At 39.5% G+C, this 23,023-nt stretch overlaps 1 protein-coding gene across 3 annotated transcripts in view; it reads left to right on the forward strand.

Annotated features, from left to right (window-relative positions):
- The window catches only part of LOC113531323 (astrotactin-2), a 371,532-nt gene that overhangs the window by 107,304 nt on the left and 241,205 nt on the right, over positions 1 to 23,023 (forward strand). For all 3 annotated transcript variants that reach the window (XM_026921980.3, XM_053230640.1, XM_053230641.1), the window contains one exon: positions 20,351 to 20,750. In XM_026921980.3, coding sequence (XP_026777781.1) covers positions 20,351 to 20,750 — 400 coding nt within the window. The remainder of the gene's footprint in view (positions 1 to 20,350; positions 20,751 to 23,023) is intronic.

Below are 23,023 nucleotides of genomic sequence, written 5' to 3' on the forward strand. Positions count from 1 at the left end.
TCAGGGTTAAATTTAATCTCAGGATTAAATTTAATCTCAGAAATGCTCCGATAGCCTTAATGTGGCTAATAGTATCATATTTAAGTGTCAGCTATCACAGAAAGCAGGACGATCTCTCTATGTTGTTTTATATATGACCTGAAAACAAACCTACAAAACAATAAAAGAAAAAGTGCAGTATGCTAACAGTATGCTAATGCATATTTCTACTGAATTAAATATTGTCATATTGTATTTTTTGTAAGGATTGCTCATTTGATTAGCACCTTTTAGACATATCCTAGACTATAACTCTTCAAAAAAAAAAAAATTGTCATTTATTTAGTTTGGGCAAGGTTTAGCTAAGGAGGATGTTTGTAAAGGCCCAGTTTTCAGAGCTGTGCCATCTTTATGTCCTGTACAAAGAGCTCCATTACACTAATAGCATCTCCTACTTCCAAGAAGGTCGTATTATATTATCCATAACTGAGAATAACCCTCTACTACGACCTGTCCATAACAGCAGAGTTGACTCATGCCTTTAAAGCACTCTTGCCTAAAGAAGCTACGCAGTGAGCTGAATTTGGTGCGACTATCAAGCTGTTTTGCTCACACACACACACACACACACACACACCTCAGGGCTTTCATGGTGCCTCCTGAAAAGAAGTAAAAGGAAGGAAAGGTGAAAAAGGCAAGTTTGAGATCAGCAAGAAGAGAAGAATAGTTGAGCACTCCATCCAGACCTTGTTCCGACCGTGTGTGTGTGTGTGTGTGTGTGTGTGTGTGTGTGTGTGAGAGAGAGAATCTGTGTACATCTGGCTTTTGCCGTCCCTCATACACAACAAAAAGGAGAAAAAAGATTTGTCAGTGCTGCTACAGGAGAGTTCAGCTCGTCCCTCTGGTATGGAAATCAAACCAGGAAGTAGCAGCGACACACACCGATAGCACTTCCTGTTTACACAGCAACAGTGTGTATTACTGTTTAATAATCCAGATATAATAGTGATATATTAAGCAGCATGCTGTTATGGGAAAATAATCAACAATGGAGTGATGTGATGTACATAGTTCAGTTTAATGAAACAAGTTAGTTCCTGTTCTCACTTATGTTATAGCAGCTATAAACACTCGTTCCCTCACCAGCCTCTCTCTCTTTACTCTCTCATAAAGCTAATAAGACAAAACAACGCAGCTCGTCATGTTACTGAGAAAGCGGAAAGCGTAAACTCCTCTGTCCAGAAAACTTAAAGTTCTAGCTTTACCTCAGACTGATACAAAGCACTGACACTGGAGACTCCTTCCATAAATGTTAAATAAACACCTCCTTACAGAAAACTTCACAATACCAATGATTACACAGCTGTTTTAAATCCATAGTAAATATATATTTTCTTTCTTTCTTTCGTTCTTTCTTTACCAGTATGAGAGATTCCTCAGCTAGACGGTGATCAGGTCTCAGCTCGGCGTGATCGATAGTTGCTGTTCTGCTTCTTTTGAATTTCTCATTTCAGATGCAGAGGCATTTCTCCGTGCATGAGCTCTGACAGGTTTAGATACGAGACCTTCACACAGACTCGCATCAACACAGTGTAATGGGGTTTGTTCTGTTCTGTTTTCTCTCTCTCTCTCTCTCTCTCTCTCTCTCTTTCTCATGCTGCAGGCGTTCTTCACCACGGTTATGCGCTGTAATGAATTTTGTATGTTTATCGTGCTGCAAAGGCAGACGCGTATAATTCTTTCTTTCTTTTTTTTTTTTTTTAACACCTTTGCGTCGGGAAACTTTGATGTAACAAATGTTCACACGTTTTTCACGCCATGCCTCATCTCACCTCTGAATATTAGTGAATACAGAACAGCCTCGCTGCTGTGAGTGTGCCGTTGTGCTTTCCTCTTGCAGGTACATGTGACAGATGAGTGATAGGTGAACGAGTAAGAACAGCACAGGACATTGTAATTTCCTCTGACTCATCCCGCCGGTCTGCTGTACACTCTCATACACACACACTGAGACTGCAGCAGCTTCTCCAGTTCTTTCCAAGTTTTACTTTTCGATATTATTATATATGACTTACATAATATTATATATATATATTTTTAATAGACCTGCAAAAGAATGCAGAAACGTACGTCACTCGCAGTACTGTGTACTCGCAGTTCTAGCTCTCTTTCATACTGTTTTACTCAGTGCCTAGGGTTCGTTCGTTCGTTCGTTGTTTCTTTCTTTCTTTCTTTTCCTTTTTTCCTTTGTTATTAACTGCTGTTTATTCAGTTGCTTTCTTTCCTGCTTCTTTGTTTCTTTTCCTTCCTTCCTTCCTTCCTTCCTTTCCTCTCCTTTCCTTTCACGAAGTTTCACTCATTTTATTTGCATAATGCAAGTAATAAATTAAAATTGTTTAAAAAATTCCCTCTAGTGGAAAGCTTCTTAATTCACTCTTGTCTCACTGGACAGACAGATACGCAGGAACAGTGTTTGGTGGTTTGTTTGTGTGTGTGTGTGTGTGTGTGTGTTTGTGAAAAGTGCTGCATTTGCAGTCAGTGTAATGAGGCTCAGAGTCAATTAGTAATAAACACACTTCCTTTAAACATCGTTTAATGCCGTTAACATCCCCTGTGATGTGACATGCATTCTGTAACTCTTTGTGTCCTGGTGCTCACTTTGCTTGGCTGAGGTGTGTGTGTGTGTGTGTGTGTGTGTGTGTGTGTGTGAGTGCGCCAAAACTTCACTTCCTGCTTCTCTGCACACCTTTCTGGACACGGCACGGTTACTACAGCAACGGTTACCGCTGGCGACTGGTAGTCCAGAGCAGCGGGCTCGGGGGGGGTGGAGATTATTGAGCGTGAGGATGTTAACAGTAAGCAGTACTACAGCGAGTACTACAGCGAGTACTACTGCGAGTACACAGCGGCTGCACTCTGAACACGTGAGTATTAACAGTGCGTTTAGGTGAGGATGCAGGGTTTGGGGGCGGAGCTTAGCTTTAGGATAGTTATGACCATCATGAGTTATGTCATGAGAAAAAAAAAAAAATTGCGTTCTGTGTGAAACATCACTTCATCTTTATTAGAGAACATTTTACTTCATGAAGTAAAATTTCCAACTGTACAAAAATACCTGTTTACCTTCTACCCAAAAACATGGTAATACTGTAGGAATAATTTGCATAAATAATTGTAGGTTCTTTTATATTGTGTAAGTACAAAATTTATTGATGGAAAACATTGAAAATTCCGAATTGGAAGAAAAAACACATACACATGCCTCCTATTAAGTAGAAATATATATTTTTTTCCTTTCTCTTTATTTTCTTTCTCTCTCTCTCTCTCTCTCTCTCTCTCTCTCTCCCTCCCTCCTCTCTCATCTACAAGAAAGTAAAAAGAAAAGACAAACGTAAATATGAGTTATTGGTTTGATATTTTCCTGCTTTTTTTTTTTTTTTTTTTGCTTTCTCTTCCTTTTTTTTCCTCTTATGATTGAATTTGATATTCCAGAAAAATAAAACTTTATATATTGCATTAAATAAAGACAGTATGAAAATAGGGTAATGACAGCAAGTTAAAATAATAAACAAACAAATAAATAAATAAATAAGAGTTGGAAAAGGATAATGGATAAAAAAAATCATAGATATGATTATAAAATACCTAAACAGAAAATTAGAATATCTATATATCCATAGTAAATTGATTATTTTGATCATATGGATAGTAGCAATCTCTGAAAAATCTAAAAATATCTAACAAAAATCGACGATTGAAGTTAAAAACACGTGAGAACTGGCATTAAATAGAAATATGAGTTGTGTTTATTTATTTAATTATTTATTTATTTGCGTTGTTCTTTGTAAATTTGATCTTTTTTTATTTTATATTCTGTTCTCTTTCTTTTCTTTCACCTTTCTTTCTTATTCTCTTCAGAGTGGCTTTAACAGTTCTTAAAAGTATAACGTTTAAGTTAAAACAATATATATATCCTTATGTTCTCCAAAAAGGGCTGGTGAGGATGGGTGCTAAATAAATGTGTAAATTTGCTCTGTGACAGACATCACAGCTCCTTTTTGAAGCAGGCGTTAACTTCATTCATTGTGAAGAATAACAGCTCCAGTTGCTTGTAAAATCACAGAGGTGATGTTTGAAATAGTGAAGAAAGACGGCTCTCGTCCGGTGCTCAGGTTCTCCTCTAGTGTAAACGCCCAATGAATCAAAGGATGTTGTTTCTGTTAGCTCAGCTTCAGCTATCAGTGAGGGAAATAAATCATGACTAGAAGAACAGCTGCATCTGTTTAGGATGAACGCTTGATGATACAAGCACTCTCTTCGGATTCTCTTCGAACGTAGCGACTTGACCGTTGCGATGGAAATGTTCTGGAGGTGCTACATTATTCATGCATTTCAGCCCAAATCTCCAAATGGACAATAAATGGTGCAATTCATGTTCTCATTGTTCTCATTCATTTCAGAAAATATCTGGGAAATAATCTGGTGCAATGAAAGATCCACTGCATTTCTTTTTTTCTTTCCCATCGTTTTTTCCTCCTTCTCTTCCTCCTCCTCCTCCTCCTCCTCCTCCTGCTCCATAATTTACAGCCAGGTCAGAGTATGGAGCCAGCAATCTGCTCCCAGCTCCCTTCCACAGATTAAAATGTGACAAAAGAGAACAGTGGGAGCATTGATCATGTGGACAGGGATATGGAGAGGGCCAGGTAGCGTCGTGCAGCTCACCAATGCATGATTGATGAAGAAGGCCATCGGGTGGCAGTCAGGGTTGCGAGACACGAGATGCGAGAGGAAACACCAGGCCCGGGTCTGAGTGGCACCTTGTCCTGCACACTGACTAAGAAGAGATAGCTTGTGTGCAGGACAGGAAGCGCTTTCATTGGAATGCTTTGCAAATTTACAAAAAGTAAAACCTGCGTTATGATGAATGTTCTGAAGTATTCGAACCAAAAGTGTTTGGATGTATTTGCTGAGTCTCTAAATTTGGTATTTTTCTTGAATTATGGTCTGACAGGAAGTACAGATTGCTTGGCTTGTCTTAACCATTCTATTATAAATCCTTACACCAGAGGATTTTCCTATCAGAGTGTAGAAAACATTTTTCATCCATGTGACCCAGAAGAGGATGGGCTCCCTTTCTGAGTCTGGTTCCTCTCAAGGTTCCTTCCTCATTTCATCATCACTGTCCCATCTGGTTTGTTCTTTAGAGAACTAAATCTACATCTAGATTTCTGTAAAGCTATCCAAATACTATACAAATAAAACAGAATTCAATTTGTCAAAAAATTGTCTGCTTTGTGACAATGTCCTTTGTTAAAACCGCTATACAAATAAAATTGAATTGAATTGAATTTATTAAAGAATCGAAAATAGTTCTTCTCTGACATTGCTCTAAATGAGCTTTTTCTGGAACCTTTAGTTTTTAGGAGTGTATGCTGGAGTTCATCAGTGCTCAGTGTTTGGTAATTGGTTCCAGTTAGAGGTTCCTCAGTTGTCCCTCTTGGGGAAATACCTAAGCTCTACCTAAGTAGAACCATACTTTCTTGGTACTTGGTACGCTCTTAGTGTTCTATAATGAACCCTTATGGCTTCTTCAGTTGTGCCTTTGGGGGAACCATTTAAAGTTCTATGTAGAACCCTGTTGTGTTAGCTGGGTAGGTGTGCAGTACAAACTCCAAATTATTGCGCAGTATTTTGTTCTGCATACCCAGAACCTCACAGGAGATTAACATTTAGCCAAAGTACAAATGGTTCTTGGTACAAATGGTTCTTTTTACTGGTTCGTTGAATAATGAAGGATTCTTGGATAATTAAGGATCCTACTAAAACATGTTTACATACATGGAACCCTTTGTGATGTGGAAACAGTCTGTAGTAGGGTTCTATGTAGAATCTTTAAGAGAGTGTTAGTACATGGGACGAGGATGTGATGGGAATCAGGACGCAAAAAAATCAGGATCTAAAATGATGATAATCTGACACGCAGTTTAATACAAATAAATGCACTTGGTATGGTAATTTATTTTGGTTGCAATCCCTTTCCAGCACTTAAATTTCAAAAACATGATATGACTGATTTTGAAATAATGTAAGTAACAACACTCAGTGCTCCATTTTCTAAGCAATCCAAAATTACTTTGGCAATTTTTTTGCTTTTCATCATGTGAAGAACTCTAATATAAAACAGCGTAGATGATCATCAATACCTTCTTGAATTATACTGATTACACAAAGACAGCTAATTAGAGTTGGGTGTCAGAGAGAATGACAGCGTTGGAACACAGTGGAATGAAGCAAACGATTTCTTATATGATTACAGTAAATATAAATACACCCAGAATCAGTGGTTTGTTTGGGTTTTGCTTTATTTTCCATTAACAAGTTTCACACTTTAACACATAAAAGAACTCAACAGCATCAGGCTCAAGAAACAGCAGTAACACTTCCTATGAAGGCCATATGAATACATTCATAACATTATGATGCATTTATAAGACATTTTACACATTCTTATAATTACTTATGAAAATGCATTACACATCATAGCAATGGTTATAATGTTATTATTAACAGAATTGTAAGAGAATACATTTTAAGCAGTATTCATAACGCATTATAACACCTTATAATACCAAAGAATCTCTGTTTCACTTTGCATAGCGCATTGAGAAAAATAATGCTTTATTCCTCACCAAATAGCCACAGATCACATTATTATTAAAGAACTGCATGCTATTCTTATCCATTTATAGTTACATTTAATATTGTAAAACATCCCCAAAAGTTCATGTTAATAAGACAAAATAATGATTAAAAAAAAAAACCAGAGAAACAACAAAGCCTGAAGACTCTCCCATGGTGGAAAATGTGTAAGTTCCAGCTTTATCCCTGACTGTTACAAAGCACTGACACTGGAGACTCCTTCCATAAATGTTAAACAAATGTCTGGTGTAGAAAACTTTACTGTTTCAACAACGAAACATTCTTATTTGTTAAATGACCCATTGGAACTTTAGAAACAATAACGCAGAAGCACAAGTACATTAATATAAACCTGTGATTTGTAGCCGCACTACTGTCAGAGCTGCTGTTATAGAAATGTAATCAGCACCTTCTGACCAATCAGAGCACTGTGGTACAGAAATTTTTCTTTGATCAGTAAGTATTTAGATGGTGAAGGTCAGGATGAAACAGTCCCCTAATAACAATGTTGAGTCATTAAAAATGGCCTAAGCTTTGGTATGTGCAGCAGTAGGTGGTGTGGACATAGTGAAAAATCCAACCTGGCACAATTCAGTGTCCTTTCTCCATCATTCAGCACACAGACATGTGGGCATTGGACTGTCTATTTAGAGGGCGTCCAAGTGTTCCTCCGCAAAAGTCCATATTTTCAGCTCAGCAGGAGGAGAAATGCCATGGTACATAATTAAATATCAGCACATGGACAAACACATGGACGGTGGGTTTAGACTGTCACACATCCCACTGTGACATGACAAAAGCTCCGGTCGGTGGGTTCAGTCCTTGTAGGAGTTACATGTGATGGTGATACTTGATGCAAAAGTAAAGCCACCCACACAATAATCAATGGTAGCAAGCCATGACAGTCAAGTCGTGGATGAGATCTGTGTTGTTGAGACTTTTCAGTTGAAAGTGGCTAATACATGCCCGAAAAGTCGACTATTTGCATATTCATTAAATTATCGTAATCGTTTGCGTAGCAAAATGCGTTATGTGAAGAAGGAAACATCACGACTATGTCATATCACCACAAACCACACTATTTACAAAATTACAAAATTCTATAATTTCTTTTAAGACATAATGAACATGATTAAATATCATGTTCATTATTAGGAAATAGACACACAGGAAGTGGTTATGGATAGAATAACTCACGCATTACTGTAAATATTGCCAAGAAGAGAGTTTAAAAACTAAAAAAAAGGAAGTGCTTGGTGGAAGCAATGGTAGTTAGTTACAAAGTTGATCAGTGATTGGACATTGGGAACGATGGTGATCAGTGATTGGACATTGGGAACGATGGTGATCAGTGATTGGTCGTTGGGAACGATGGTGATCAGTGATTGATTATTGGGAACAATGGTGATCTGACTGATGGGAACAAAAGTCATCAGTGATTTGTCATCAGGAACAATGGTGGTTGGTCGCTGGGAACAATGGTGCAGGTCAGTCACTTAAAAAAATCCAAAAGTCACTAGGTTCTTTTCTGAAGTATGGTCACTTAAGGGGTTTAAATAGTTGCCTAATCTAGTGATAAATTTGCCAGTTTGGCAACAGTGGATGGGATCTGACACTTTTGTGTCCTCTTAACTGAATCCGCCAAATTCTAATAATTGTGTGCATGAACCTCCGGTCTTGGATTGTTTTGCATACATGCTGTTTAATCACTGACTTGTTTCACCTCTTAATTACCCAGCATCACCTGATGGTAAACATTCCTCCCTTAATCCCAAACATCTTACATAATTGCAGCTCCACACAGATTAAACTGGGAAGCTTTCATAGCTAATTAACCTTAATGTCCCTGAGATACATTGCACAAACCAGCCTGGCCTTGCATTCTCATCCTCAACCTCTGATCCTCTGAGATACCATGTTTTTCTCAGCAAATAGTTTTCCACTGGTTTATTCCACCATATTTTTAATAGACCACAGATTAACATGTCTACGGATGGCAGTCAAAGCGTATCTCAGAGACTCTTGTTACTCATTGTTGCTCTAACAATGGCAGATGGGGATGCTGGTCTGCATTAATGACTCTAGTGTCAATTGACAACTGCACACACTCACTGTTTGACTATTTGGATTCTCCAGGCACCATGATTATACCAAAGCCATTAGCCTCACTTTTGCTTTCCCAGACCCTCTCTTAATTGCTGCTGGAGTTTTGGCTTGCCAGACCACTTGTATGATGATCACAGATATGGCAGGGATGCGGGTGGAAAGCAAGGAAGCAGGCCAGGTTGTATTTTTGATGGGAAAACAGAGATGGTAATTCAATAGAAATAAATAGCTGTTGAGGAAATGGCAATAGTATATGGCACTAGATCAACTCTCCAGATGGTACTGGGCCAATTTGCTAATAATGAGCAGTTCATATACAAAATTTTGGTATAGATTCCTTTGTAAGTTTACAGGAATTCAGACATTTAGGACAATTACATGCCTAACAAACAAGCCAGAGCTGATAGTGGGTGATGAAAACCTTCCTGAGAATCCAGGTTTGGGCAATTAGGCTGGATTCCTGGTTGTCTGGTTGCCATTAATCATTTAAAATGGAAGTAAGTATCTAGATCTTAATTGTGTAATTAATTCATTCATTAATTGTAAACTTAAAAAAATGCAATGAAACTGAAACAACTGCAGTTTTCCACAGTGGTGAACAAGGGAAGCATTTATTGCTTCGTTCGTAGTAAACCAGCTAAATAATGCAGTTGAGACACAGAAACAGGAATTGTTTTCAGGGGTGTAAGATTTCTCTGTGCCAATTCGCCCAGTGTGATCTTGTTGTGTTTGGTTACCTAGAGCAGATTTTTGCAACCATCACATCTCAAATTGGTACTGGGCCATTTCTCACTTGTTACCAGCCCACAGCTGATTGCACAGACCTTGTGCAATCAGACTAATGACTAATCAGACTAATGAGAGTCATAGCACATGGTCCAGTGTAACTTGAAATGGTGTAGCTTGAAATGGTTTGAAGTCATACATGTTTGAACCAAGATCAAGATTTTTGAGTGGGACTCAACACAGACATACAACACACACACACACACACACACACACACACACACAGTGTTTCTTGACAGGGTGGGACGTATGATTCAAGGGGGTTTTTGATTGGATTATTGATATATGTCCTATATATGATATTTATGTCCTATCTGTATATATGCCCATAACGACAAGAGATTCACCCAAAAACATCATGAGCACTTCAAAGCTGTTGTTCTCCCACCACTTGCCTCTGTCTCTCCATCTTTTTCGATCAGTAAGCACGTCTGGGCTGAACGTCAGCTTGATAGTGAAAAATCTGCCTGTTCTGGAAGGAGCTGCTGTCAGACGGGCAAAGAGCCTGGGGACGAATCATTCAGCATTAGGCCTTCAGCTGCTCTTCTGGAACAACACAGAAGGCAATAGAGGATCAGATGGCGACGGTGACGGCGTCTGCTGCTGCCTGAAACACGGGAGAGGCCGAGTGATGTGGCGCTGCTGAGAGGAGAAGGCGTTTGCACTCCAGGTTCCTCGCTTGCTGACAGCACTGCTCCGGCTAACGGCAGCAGCAGCATCAGACAGGTGTAGCTAAGATCACATGCGTTTCTGCTCAGCCAGATGGACAAAATTTAAACAAGTGCTGAAAGCTACATTGAGAAGACTCAGTCAGAGGCAGTGCATGCAAACAAGACATACATTTCTGGGTTCTTGTCTTCACAAGCAGGGACCAGCAGTTGATTTTCTGGTTCCTGTAACTTTCTTTAAAGTTCTTTACATCACCAAAAATAAATAAATGAATAAAAACCACAACCTGACACCAAATATAGATCATACAAATTCAAATTGATTAAAGTTTAATTAACAGGTTTAAACAGTTAAAAAGTTTGCTTTCTTTAGTTTTGTACAAGGCAATGTTGCTAACAAATAAGGGGAACTTCTTCACAAAATAGAAGAAGATATATGAGAAATTTAAATCTTAATTAGTTTGTGGTGTTTATTTTTTCCCCAGTGCTCTTAATTGATTATGAATTAAACAAAACACTAACCAATCAATTGTTTTTCATCACTGTTAAAGCTATTCAAGTGCTTTTTATACCCACACAGAAGATAAACATGTGCTAGCTTCCTTGAGTGACCTTAAAATCAGAAAATCCCAGGTTCTTGGTCTTCACGAAGGCAGCATCGGTGTTCCACTTCTTCTGAACTGTGACCTAAATGAACGAGCATTTGATCGTCATTGCTGAATTCACATTTTGCACCAGGAGTAAATGAGGTTATGGCTGCAGGCTGCTCACATGCTCCATGATCTTGCTTCTGCACTCGGAAGATCACTGACCCAGCGTAACAGGCAGCCATTTAGCATGAGGTAAAGCAGGTACATAGAGCGAAGGTGGTTTCAATGTGTCCTTGCTAAGATTAGCTTTTTCTCACCTCAGGCTAATAAAGCTGTACTGCCTTCCTGCATCAATTTCTACTTCACACCATTTCTGTTACAGGAAACAGAACTGCAGTGACATTTCGTAAAGATTCAATCACTTGAATCAATGATTCAGTGTCAGTATTTATGATCTGGCTCAGTCATTGACGCTAACACGGAAAAGTCAGGAGACATGGCCTCTGTAGCTGTAGTGTTACTGAGAGAGGCGTGGCCTCTGTATCTGCAGTGTTACTGAGAGAGGCGTGGCCTCTGTATCTGCAGTGTTACTGAGAGAGGTGTGGCCTCTATATCCGCAGTGTTAATGAGAGAGGCGTGGCCTCTGTATCTGCAGTGTTACTGAGAGAGGTGTGGCCTCTATATCCACAGTGTTAATGAGAGAGGCGTGGCCTCTGTATCTGCAGTGTTACTGAGAGAGGCGTGGCCTCTGTATCTGCAGTGTTACTGAGAGAGGCGTGGCCTCTGTATCTGCAGTGTTACTGAGAGAAGGCGTGGCCTCTGTAGCTGTAGTGTTACTGAGAGAGGTGTGGCCTCTGTAGCTGTAGTGTTACTGAGAGAGGTGTGGCCTCTATATCCGCATGTTAATGAGAGAGGCGTGGCCTCTGTATCTGCAGTGTTACTGAGAGAGGTGTGGCCTCTGTATCTGCAGTGTTAATGAGAGAGGCGTGGCCTCTGTATCTGCAGTGTTAATGAGAGAGGCGTGGCCTCTGTATCTGCAGTGTTACTGAGAGAGGCGTGGCCTCTGTACCTGCAGTGTTACTGAGAGAGGCGTAGCCTCTGTAGCTGCACATGTTACTGATGGAGGTGTGGCCTCTGTAGCTGAAGTGTTATTCAGGGAGGTGTGGCCGTTCTGTATGCAGTGTTATTCAGGGAGGTGTGGCCGTTCTGTATGCAGTGTTATTCAGGGAGGTGTGTCTGTCAGTCATACTAAAGGAGGTGTGGCCTCTGTGTCTGTCTATTCTAGTAAAGGAGGCATGGCATCTGTATCTGCAGTCTCAATGAAGGAGGCATGGCCTTTATGCCCCTCAGTTATAGCAAAGGAGGCATGGCCTTTGTGCCTCTCAGTTTTAATAAAGAAGGCGTGGCTTTTAAGCCTGTCAGTTGTACTAAAGGAGGTGTGGCCTATTCCCAGTAAAAGGGCCATGGCCTTGGTGCATGTCAGTCCTAGAAAAGAAGGTGTATACATATCAAGATTTGCAGGTAATTCTTAAAATACTTTAACTTTCTACACGCGCAAGTGTTTATTTGTTTAAAAAATGCCAGAAGGTGCTGAGAGAGGATTACAACTTCAAGCAATAATGAGCACACCACTATGCATGATTATCAGGCAATTATATTTGGTTACCATGCAAACAAGGAGCATCATGGGATGTCATTAAAGGAGAGGGAGAAAAAAAAGCCACCCGCATCTTATTACAGTCTGAAAATGAGAAAAGAGGCCTGATTTTCCAATTGGCAACCATTAACGCAGAGGTAGACCATTTGTTTTCCTCTAGCACGCATATTAAAATTACTTTTTGTTCTTGCTGAATCTTTTATTGCAGGACAAATTGCAGTTCAACTGGTCTCACAGTCATATATGAATTATGATTACAATCAGACAAAATTACTGTCTGTAGGGACAAAGAGAGTTGAATTATTTGTGTTTAGTGGGACAGCTCACTCAGGGAGCGGGGCGGATCAGAAATGTGGTTTGATGTTAGGAGATGAAGAGGAAGTGTTATTTACAAATAATAATTTAAAGAAAATATGGTAATGATTTCAGTATTTGCTTCTAAATATCATCTGCTTGCCCCAGTTCTGCATCCATGAATTTTATTTTTGCAAAATCTAAATTTATTGTCCAATGTGAATTATAATATTATATGACACACTAAGCTTGTAACACGTGCAACTATTGGTGTGTGTATCTACAGATACAGGGTGAGTCAGATAATTCCTCTGACTGAAAAAAAAAAAATCCAGTTTGATTCTAATTTATGTCATACTTTTATATTTGGATTTAAACCAAAAGTGGGCATGACCTAAACCAGACGAAATGCCAGCACTGTCAGCATGGTGTGTGTGGGGGAATTGTGGCTCTGGCAGTTCCTCAACCTCAGCTACATCACTCCAGTTCTTAATTGGTATCAACTGCAGATGTGTGCAGGACTGTTTTTTTTTTTTTTTTTACAATCACACAGTTATTATAATTGCTAATAGTCTAATTTTAAGCAGCATGACCCTGACCAGGCAGCTACTAAGGATGAATGAATGAAAGATGTAATGGCATTGGAATTTACTCTGGTCAGTATGTCCTGGCTGATGCTTGGCTGAGCAGTATTCCTGCAGAATGGCATTGTGGGTGTTTTCCCTAATACATGGCAGATGAGGGTGCAGCTGAAGGCCCAGCTGGTGCCCAAACCCAGATCCAGTCTGCTGTCTAATATCCCCACGTCCACCCCAACTACACGCCAAGTTACGCTAGTTATGCTAGACACTTAACCAGCTCCAAATTTTTCCTCCAGTATCATTGTTTCGACGTAAAAAATACTGCTGAACATGCAGAGTTGCAGTTACTCCAGGTGCAGTGTAACCTAATTGTGTGTGTGTGTGTGTGTGTAAAATGAGGTCAGGTCTGCTGGATGTATTTTTGGATCAACCAGGCTTTTATGATATCAGACAGAGGTCCTCAAATTCTTAAATTGCTAAAATGTATTTATTATTCGCTGCTAACTCCTAAATTCCTGAATATTTTATTGTTTGTTTCTTTTAGATAAAAAAATAAAAGTCATAACTATAATGAAGTAAGAATTATATTCCTAACATTCATGATGCTATAAAGAATTTATATATCTATAAACTGCTATAAATTTATATTTATATTTCAGAATTTCCCTTCGGGGATTAATAAAGTTTATCTTATCTTATCTTATCTTATCTTATCTTATCTTATAAAGTGCAATGCATTTTCATAAATAATTATGGATGCATTACAGCGTGCTCTTTTAATGTGAATAGTAGAGTGAGGTGTGCGGAAAGTCATATATCCGTCATATTTTTGTAAAAACAAATAAAAAGATAAACAGAAGGCAGCACAAAAGAATAATAATTAAATTATTATTCATAATTATAATAGCCGTAACAATAATAATAGCAATTAATAGCTTATAGATGGCCTATAAGCATCATTAAATTGTAACTTTTATTTCTTATTTCCTTAGTTTATTTTTCATTTTAATGTAATTAGTTTTCTTCTTCTTCCTCTTCTTCTTCTTCTTGTCATCTTTTAATATGGGTAGTAGGGAAAGAGGAATGAGACATGAGGATGGTGTCATTTATCCATATACATGTAAATTATGGATAAATGACATAATAAATTATATAAATGTCATTTATTCATTTATATATATATATATATATATATATATATATATATATATATATATATAAAGAAATCATTTTGCTTTCATAGACTGTCCTTCAGGGTCATTGTGAATCTCAGCATTAATGCTCAGCCGTAACTCCCTGAGACAGAGCAAGGCCACGGCCACATGTCTGCACGCATCCTGAGGGTCAAGTGGAGTTCAGAGAGAGAGAGAGAGAGAAAAGGATGGAGTGAGAAGCGATAGGACGAGTGGACGTACTGCACTGATTCAGATAGAAATCTGGCTCGATATTCACAGCTTAAATGCAATCAGCTGAAGATGATTGAGGTGGGATCACTAAAGGACCCTCACTTGTATCCATATGGATTTGGGATTTATTAGATTTTCGGAATTTCATATCTGGCCTTGATGGTTAATTTTCCAGTGATTATGATAATATTGCTGGGAATTATGGTTCGATGCGGTGAGAAATAAGCTCGGCAGCTGGGTCAAGCATTTTGAATTTAGTAATTAAAATGTGAGAAAGTGGAGAAATAACTTTGGCATAACTTGAATGCTTCTTCTTCTTCCTCTTCTTCTATTTCTTTTCTTATATCACTTCATGCTTCTTTAAAAACTTTGAGAACTTGAAGGCTAAGCTGCATGCTGCGTACAGGGAAAGAACACATACCTTTAAGCACTTTACTGTACTGTATTTTTTCATTTTTCTTCAGGTTATGCATTAATAACGTCTGTAGTGGAGGTCGAACCTTTTTTATTCTTCGGCTTTTCTTCAGCCCGAGGCCGTGATGGTGGATCGGGGTGAGGCAGTTCTCACCTGCGTTACAGCAGCTACTGTATAAACAGTTGCTCCATCACCAGCCTCTCTTTTTCTCTCTCTTGAAGTTAATAAGATGCACAGAGAAACCACAAAGAAGCATAAACTCCTCTGTCCTGAAGATTTTGGAAGACTTAAAGTTACAACTTTACCTCTTTAACACTGGAGATTTTCACCCTGGTCTACATAAAATCAGCCCTACATATTAAAATATTATCTGTTATGTTCTTCACTGGGTTTATTAGTCAGTTACTTAGCAATTGTATTGTCACATACATCGCTCAGCAATAACATTAAGACCACTGACAGGTGAAGTGAATAACATTGATTATCTCATTACAGTGGCACTTGTCAAGGGCTGGGATATATTAGGCAGCAAGTGAACAGGTAGTTCTCAAGGTTGATGTGTTGGAAGCAGGAAAAATGGGAAAGCATAAGGATCTGAGGGACTTTGACAAGGGCCAAATTGTGATGGCTAGACGACTGGGTCAGAGCGTCTCCAAAACGGCAGGACTTGTGGGGTGTTCCCGGTATGCAGTGGTTAGTACCAACCAAAAGTGGTCCAACTGTTGAACCTGCAACAGGGTAATGGGTGCCCAAGGCTCATTGATGCACGTAGGGAGCAAAGGCTAGCCCGCCTGCTCCGATCCCACAGAAGAGCTACTGTAGCACAAATTGCTGAAAAAGTTAATGCTGGCTGTGATAGAAAGGTGTCAGAACACACAGTGCATCACAGCTTGCTGCATATGGAGCTGCGTAGCCGCAGAGTGGTCAGAATGCTAAACCATGCTAAATCCTGTCCACCACCGAAAGCTCCTACAAAGGGCACTTGAGCATCAGAACAGGACCATGGAGCAATGGGAGAGAGTGACCTGGTCTGATGAACCACGTTTTCTTTTACATCATGTGGATGGCCTGGTGCGTGTGCGTCACTTACCTGGGGAAGAAATGGCACCAGGATGCACTATGGGAAGACGGCAAGCCGGCAGAGGCAGTGTGATGCTCTGGGCAATGTTCTGCTGGGAAACGTTGGGTCCCGACATTCATGTGGATGTTACTTTGACACGTACCGCAAATATTGTTGCAGACCAAGTACACCTCTTCATGACAACGGTATTCTCTAATGGCAGTGGCCTCTTTCAGCAGGATAATGCGCCCAGCCACACTGCAAAAATTGTTCAGGAATAGTTTGAGGAACATGACAAATAGTTCAAGGTGTTGACTTGGCCTCCACACTCCCCAGATCTCAGTCCGATTGAGAATCTGTAGGACGTGCTGGACAAACAAGTCTGATCCATGGAGACGCCACCTCACAACTTACAGGGCTTAAAGGATCTGCTGCTAACGACTTGGTGCCAGACACCACAGCACACCTTCAGAGGTCTTGTGGAGTCAATGCCTTGACGGGTCAGAGCTGTTTTGGCGGCACATTGAGGACCTGTACAATATTAGGCAGTTGGTTTTAATATTCTGGCTGATAAGTGTACATTATACATTTATAAGAAATCTAATTAGTGCCTGACTCGTCACATCACTTAACTGGATGTATTATTAACAAAATCTGATTTTTTTATTGCTGTTATTAGATTTGTAAATGTGCACATACTTAATCAGAAAAGAGAGAGAGAGAGAGAGACGGTGAAGTCCCTGAACATCTCGTTATCTGCGAAAGACAATTACATTAAGAGAGATGGAGAAAAAAAGAGAGAAAATGTAAAAAAAATAATTACATGCCTCAGGAGGCATATTACAGAACTGTTGAATTCTCACATCTGATTGGTCAGAAGGTGTTGATTCATTTTCTATAACAGCAGCTCTGGCAGTAGTACCTGTAGTACATGCAATTATGAAATCGCAGGTTTATATTAATGTGCTTGTTCTAAAACAGTATCGTTTCCACAGTAACAGTTCATTCACAGAGACTGTGGCATAATCTAAGGCATAATCTAAGGATAATAATAAACAGATTAAATAGCATGTTTATATTTAACAAAGATATGGTGGAGTAGTAGTAATAGTTTTATTAGTTTTATTATCATAACAAACACAACAGTTGAAAATTGCCTGCTCTGTCTGTAGTTTATGTCTGAGCTTTGGTACTCCTTGCTCCACACAGTCTTTATTTCCTTGTTTATATCATGCTATTTTTATAAAGCAGAAAAACAGAAGAAAAAAAAAAACTAAATCACCCCATGACTCAGTGCATCCTCCAAAAACTCCAAAACTCCATATTTAAGGACTCTATTTGCTCACACAACCCATATTGATATTTGAAATGATTAAAATTTATAAGATTGATGATTCCTGCTAGCTCTGGGCCAAAGTATTTTTTTAAAAGTTCAAGATTCAAGATGCATTTTCTGTCATTTCCACTGTCTATGTTTAGTTGTTCTCTGTCATGGCATCCCTTCAAAACCTATCACTGCTCTGCCAGATGGTCTCTGAAGTCCGCCCTCGTTAGACTGCTTGTTTATTCTTAATTAAGTCTTAAACGTTGAGTGAAACATTGAGCTGTGTGCGTTTATAGCTCAGTGTTTGGCCAGAGCTGCAGTTGGGTGAAGACAAAAATGAGAGATGAAAAAAATATGGCTTTTGTTTAAAATAAATTTGCTGAGGCTATAGCTGTTTGAGAGGTTGATATTAATTCAGAATGCTGACGGCGTCTGAATACACAAAATCAATCAGGTTCATCCTGCGTAAAGTCTATAAAGAATTTTACATCATGCTTCACTTGCAGCCTGTTTCATTTCTTTACATACATCAGTGTCATTCCCAACAGCGTCGCTCCGAAGCTCGACGCATCCCACACCGTGACCCCTGCGACCCTCAGGAGTGATGATTCTTCCTGCTGTCATTCTGCTGCATTTGACTCAGAGGAAAGTAGATTTTCAGCATGTGCACTGCTGCGGTGTGAGATTAATGAATGCACTCAGTCAGGGTGAGGCACGTCCGTCCACCAGCCTGTGATTTATGAACAGCCGCCAGTGCGTGAGCTGTAATCCAAGAAGGTTTGTTTTTGCTCATGAAGATGGAATTTTTAAATTCGGAGATTGATAATCTTACTCTAGCCCTTTTCTGTATCATGAGATGGAGAAGGATGGAAGTGAGAAAAGAAAGCACGCCTCTCACAGGTGAACTGGTGTGAGCGACTCAGTGCCGAGAGAAGAAATAAATAAGGGAATAAATAAAGTTAAATTGTTCATCAGTGGCCAGTAGTGGTCTTGAAATGGGCATTTATAATGATGTGTTTGTCACAGAATGTATTTATCACAGAATGTTCCTTGTTTGCTTCTTGTTCTCTACTTCCTGTTTTTTTTATTTATAATTTTGTTCATTTTGTGTGTATAAAAAAAATAAAAAATACTGACCGATATGAAAATTGTCATCACTACTGGTATTCCCATTACTGATAAGGCTGTAGAAATTTTACCAGTCTTACACCACAGTACAGTTCAATTCTCGATTCCGACTGGTCATAAGGTGTTGATTAATTTTCTTCACAGCAGCTCCATGTAATCTACATGACGTTATTTAACAAAGAAAAACATCTCGTTTTCTTAATTAGTGAATTTTCCTGCAAGGAGACGTTTATTTAACATTGAAGGAAGGAGTCTCCAGTGTTGGCTCTTTGTAACAGTCTGAGGTAAAGCTGTAAAATTTTTCCACCACAGGAAAGTCTTCAAGGCATCCTTTTTTTTGGGCCTTATAAACTTCAAGAAAATGATAGAATAACAGTTTATAGCTGCTATAATATATGTATGTAATAACAGGAATGACCTGGTGACATTCTACATCATTAAATGTAACAGTAAATGGATAAAAAGTATGACGTCATTCTTTAATAACTAAACAATGTAACTTGTAAAATTGCTGTGGTATAAAATAGCACATTAGTTTCCTACTCCACACCCCATTTTTAATTTGAATCTTTACTTATGTATTAATTTTTGCTCATTGTAATGAAGGGTGCCAATAATTCTGGAGTTGATTTTATACTCGGTTGACTCTTGTTTGTTTGTTTGTTTGTTTGTTTTCAAGTAAAATTTTCTTACTTTTTGTTTCAAACTGTGTTTTCAGTTATCTGGATTACATTTTATTTTTAATTAATAATTAATTTTTATTTATGAGCATAAATTTGCTAAATGCTTAAATAAATAAACTTGATCACATCCACCCGCCTCTACTTCCACTCTACTGCTGTTTTGTTGTACTCTTGTGATTTATAAAATGAAAAATGAATAATTCCATTTTTCATTTAAAGAATTTGTCTTACTACTCTTGTGACAGGAGTCTTGATTTACACGCATAATATTGGAAAAAAAGGTTTTAAAAATAAAAAAATAAAACATTGCCTAGCCTGAGGTATCTTCTGCAACGAGCCTCTCACGTGTGGAGGCTGTTTGTTTGATGCCTCTGATGTGGCATAAAAAAGGACAAAGCATGAAGGAATGGTTCGAGCCGTGAGGGAACTAGGGAACTCTCCGAGCCCTCCAGCTGAGGAGAACTGAGTATGTTGTGTTCAGGGTGTTCAGGGAACAGAAATGGGAACACATACACCTTTTTGACTAGCTCAATCACCCTTTCCAATCTATCTGATTCACATTTTGGAATCCTTACTGATTCTCTTTTGGTGTTTCATTGGCACCAGTCATTCCAAGCACTCAGGAGTGATTTTCATCTGACTTTCCTATCTTATTCCTGGTTATTACTTCTGTTAAGTAATCAAATTCAAACAGTTTTTATATGTTGCCTTTTACTATGGACTCCGTTCTTGAAGTATTTAAAGCATTTGGCATCTCCAAACCAAGGAAGGACAAGTTGTTCTCGGTTTTCAGTGATTCGGAGTAGTAGATTCAGCTGGAAACGAAAGAGATTGAAAGAGATTGAGAGAAATTGTTATAAAATAACCCCTCTACTTCTTTCTCTCTAAGGGCATTATGCTCATCTAAAATGATGTCGGCCACTATTTCTGTTCTCAATTCTGTCCTAAATCTGTTATTCCTTTCCTTTTCTCAGGGTGGCCTGATCGCTCTCCTCCTCCTCATCCTCCTCTTCACCCTGGTCCTTTACACTCGTCAGCGTTGGTGCCGTCGCCGTCGGGCGCCCCAAAAAAGCGCCAGCACTGAGGCCACCCACGAGATCCACTACATCCCCTCGGTTCTGCTCGGACCACCCCAGTCCAGAGACGGGTTCCGGACACCTCGTGCCCACCAGCACGGCTCAGTCATCGGCATGGCCATCCGTGAGACGCCCATCCTGGACGACTGCGACTGCGAAGACGACGAGCAGCCCGGCCAGCTGCTGGATGGGAAGGTTCAGATGGACGAGGACTTCTGCAGCCAGGGTACCCGCAGCATGGACAGTCTAGGAAAAGGAGGATGTGATGCGAATCATAAACACAGCCTGGATAACAGAGGTGAGTTGCAGCTAGCTGGTCTTGGATCAAAGGGGTTTGGGTTTTATGCCGCTGTGGGTTTTGGATCTTGTGCTGGCAATAACATTTTGGAAAGAACACCTTGTTAAAGAAGTTATGAGGTACGCTGAAGTGTTTCGGCGTTCCCCAAAAGCATTGCAGCACAAAGATCATTGTTAAATGGTTGAGCAAACATCACTTTGCTAGCAACACTCCTTTCCAGTTAAGATGATTTTAACTTTGCGATGAGTTTGAGAAACTCAGCCATATTCGGTTGAATAAATAAAGCTGATTTTAACTGTCACCCACCACCTCATCCAAACACTGTCAAGTGGCTAAGTTACTATGGTAGCTTCTGAAAACGAGATTGAAGCTCTGACTGTGTTAGCATTGACCATGGTTAGACACATTCAGTGTTAAACGTGCGTAACGAGAGCTTAATATTGAACACGCGTACATTGGTATTTAGGTCTCAGACATAACTACAGATTTAAGTGCTATTCAGAAGTTGTGCAAGAGTTGTGGCCTATACATGCAGCAATGTATTAGTAAGAAAACTGACTTAAGCATGTGCATAACCCGACTCCGAATCCATGTACGTTTCCCTGTGTAAATATTGTCTTTTTAAGCCCCTAATCTGAATACGGTCCAGTGTACCTGAAGAACTAGACTATCTTGGGCACCTTTAAAGGCCACAAGTTTGGTATTTCAATCTGTTCATTCTGCCAAAATTATTTATGTCCATAATTACCTAGAAACCTAAAACTGGAAACCCAAACAAGCAAATTCACAAGTGCTACTACAATGTCCTCTATCATCCTCATCCTGACACTTAACTAAAGCTAATGATGGTAGGAACGCTGGCATTTAAAGTGACACGTGGCATATTCGAGTGCATCTGGGGAGTTGGATTTGAAGTCACCTGCCAAGCGGAGGCTAATTATAGCTGTTGACCCGAATCTGAAGTGAGACGCAGGCAGAGTGGAGAGCTAGCGAGAGCGGTCCATTGACATGCCACCGATGAGCTGGTTTCGATGGTTCCCTGTGGAGGACTGTGAAGGCCAGAGAGTTGATTGTAAGGTCTTTGGGATAACAGCTCAATATTGATAGAGAAGCTTTGTTTTTTTCACTACTGAGGTTTATATGCACAGTAGAAGTTTGTAATCGAGCTTACACTTGTCTCTTTAGACTACTACAGCATTTATTGGTTTTCTTTTCTGGTCCTTTTCTCCTGCACACATTTATTGGCTTGAGAAATTATTTGATTCTGTATCCTGACATATCCCATTTTGCAACAGGAAGTCAGACTGATTTACAGAACAGCTAATTGCGTTTAAGATATACCACACCCCCACCAAATCTAAACAAACCATGACAGTAGCTTAGTAAACTAGTTAAATACAGTGAACAACAAAGAGCCTGGAGGATTTCTCACCTCCACCTTCACCCACACCGGTTGTCAACAAGACGCCATGTGTTTTTGGAGTTAGGCCATGCATATTTGAGCCGAGGCCGAGTGCCAGAGGTGTCGTTGTGGTGGAGAGCCTCAGGGCTGTCACCGGGTGACATCTGATGCATCTGAGTGTTAGATAAAATGATAATACTGAGGTAGCGACATTCCAGCTCTGAACAACTACAAGTTGGTTAAATGCTGATTGAAAAAGTCACTTAACCACCAACTTGCACAAATTCCAACCTCCATCCAAATGAATAAGCTCTAATCAAGGGATGGCTAGAAAGGGGTAAAGTGTACAGGAAGATGCATAGCCAATAATGCACAGATGAACCATGTTTACTGCTAACAAGCTGCTACTGTAGAGCTATACACACCCACAGAGGTGGGACTTATACGTACCTGAGAGCATTTAATAGGAGGAAAACAAGGCTAATACATTTATTGGGTTATTTATTCAAGCAATAAGGAAGCTGAAAAATAATCTACCAGCTGTGTAAGATGGTCTACCAGCTTGACCAACTCGGCTGGAGTTTTTAAGCAGGTGCTTTATGGTCGATTTGCACAGGAATGAGCAGGTTTGGAAATCACTGGTTTAGTGTGTAGTTAATTTAGACTTAAGTGCAGTTTTTAATCTAAACTTTGTTAACGACCAGGTTTATAAGCCCATGGTGCAAAAGTACACAGAATGATGCCACAAAATGAAGCATTTACCCACAGAACAGCACAAGTACCAATGATGAGGACTGATGAAAGCTAAAGAGAGATTGATGGTCCTGAACGCATCCAACTGGGACCTTAGAAGCAATTTCAATTCCACAGA

The sequence above is a fragment of the Pangasianodon hypophthalmus genome, chromosome 27 (assembly GCF_027358585.1).
Source record: "Pangasianodon hypophthalmus isolate fPanHyp1 chromosome 27, fPanHyp1.pri, whole genome shotgun sequence".
Lineage (NCBI taxonomy): Eukaryota > Metazoa > Chordata > Actinopteri > Siluriformes > Pangasiidae > Pangasianodon > Pangasianodon hypophthalmus.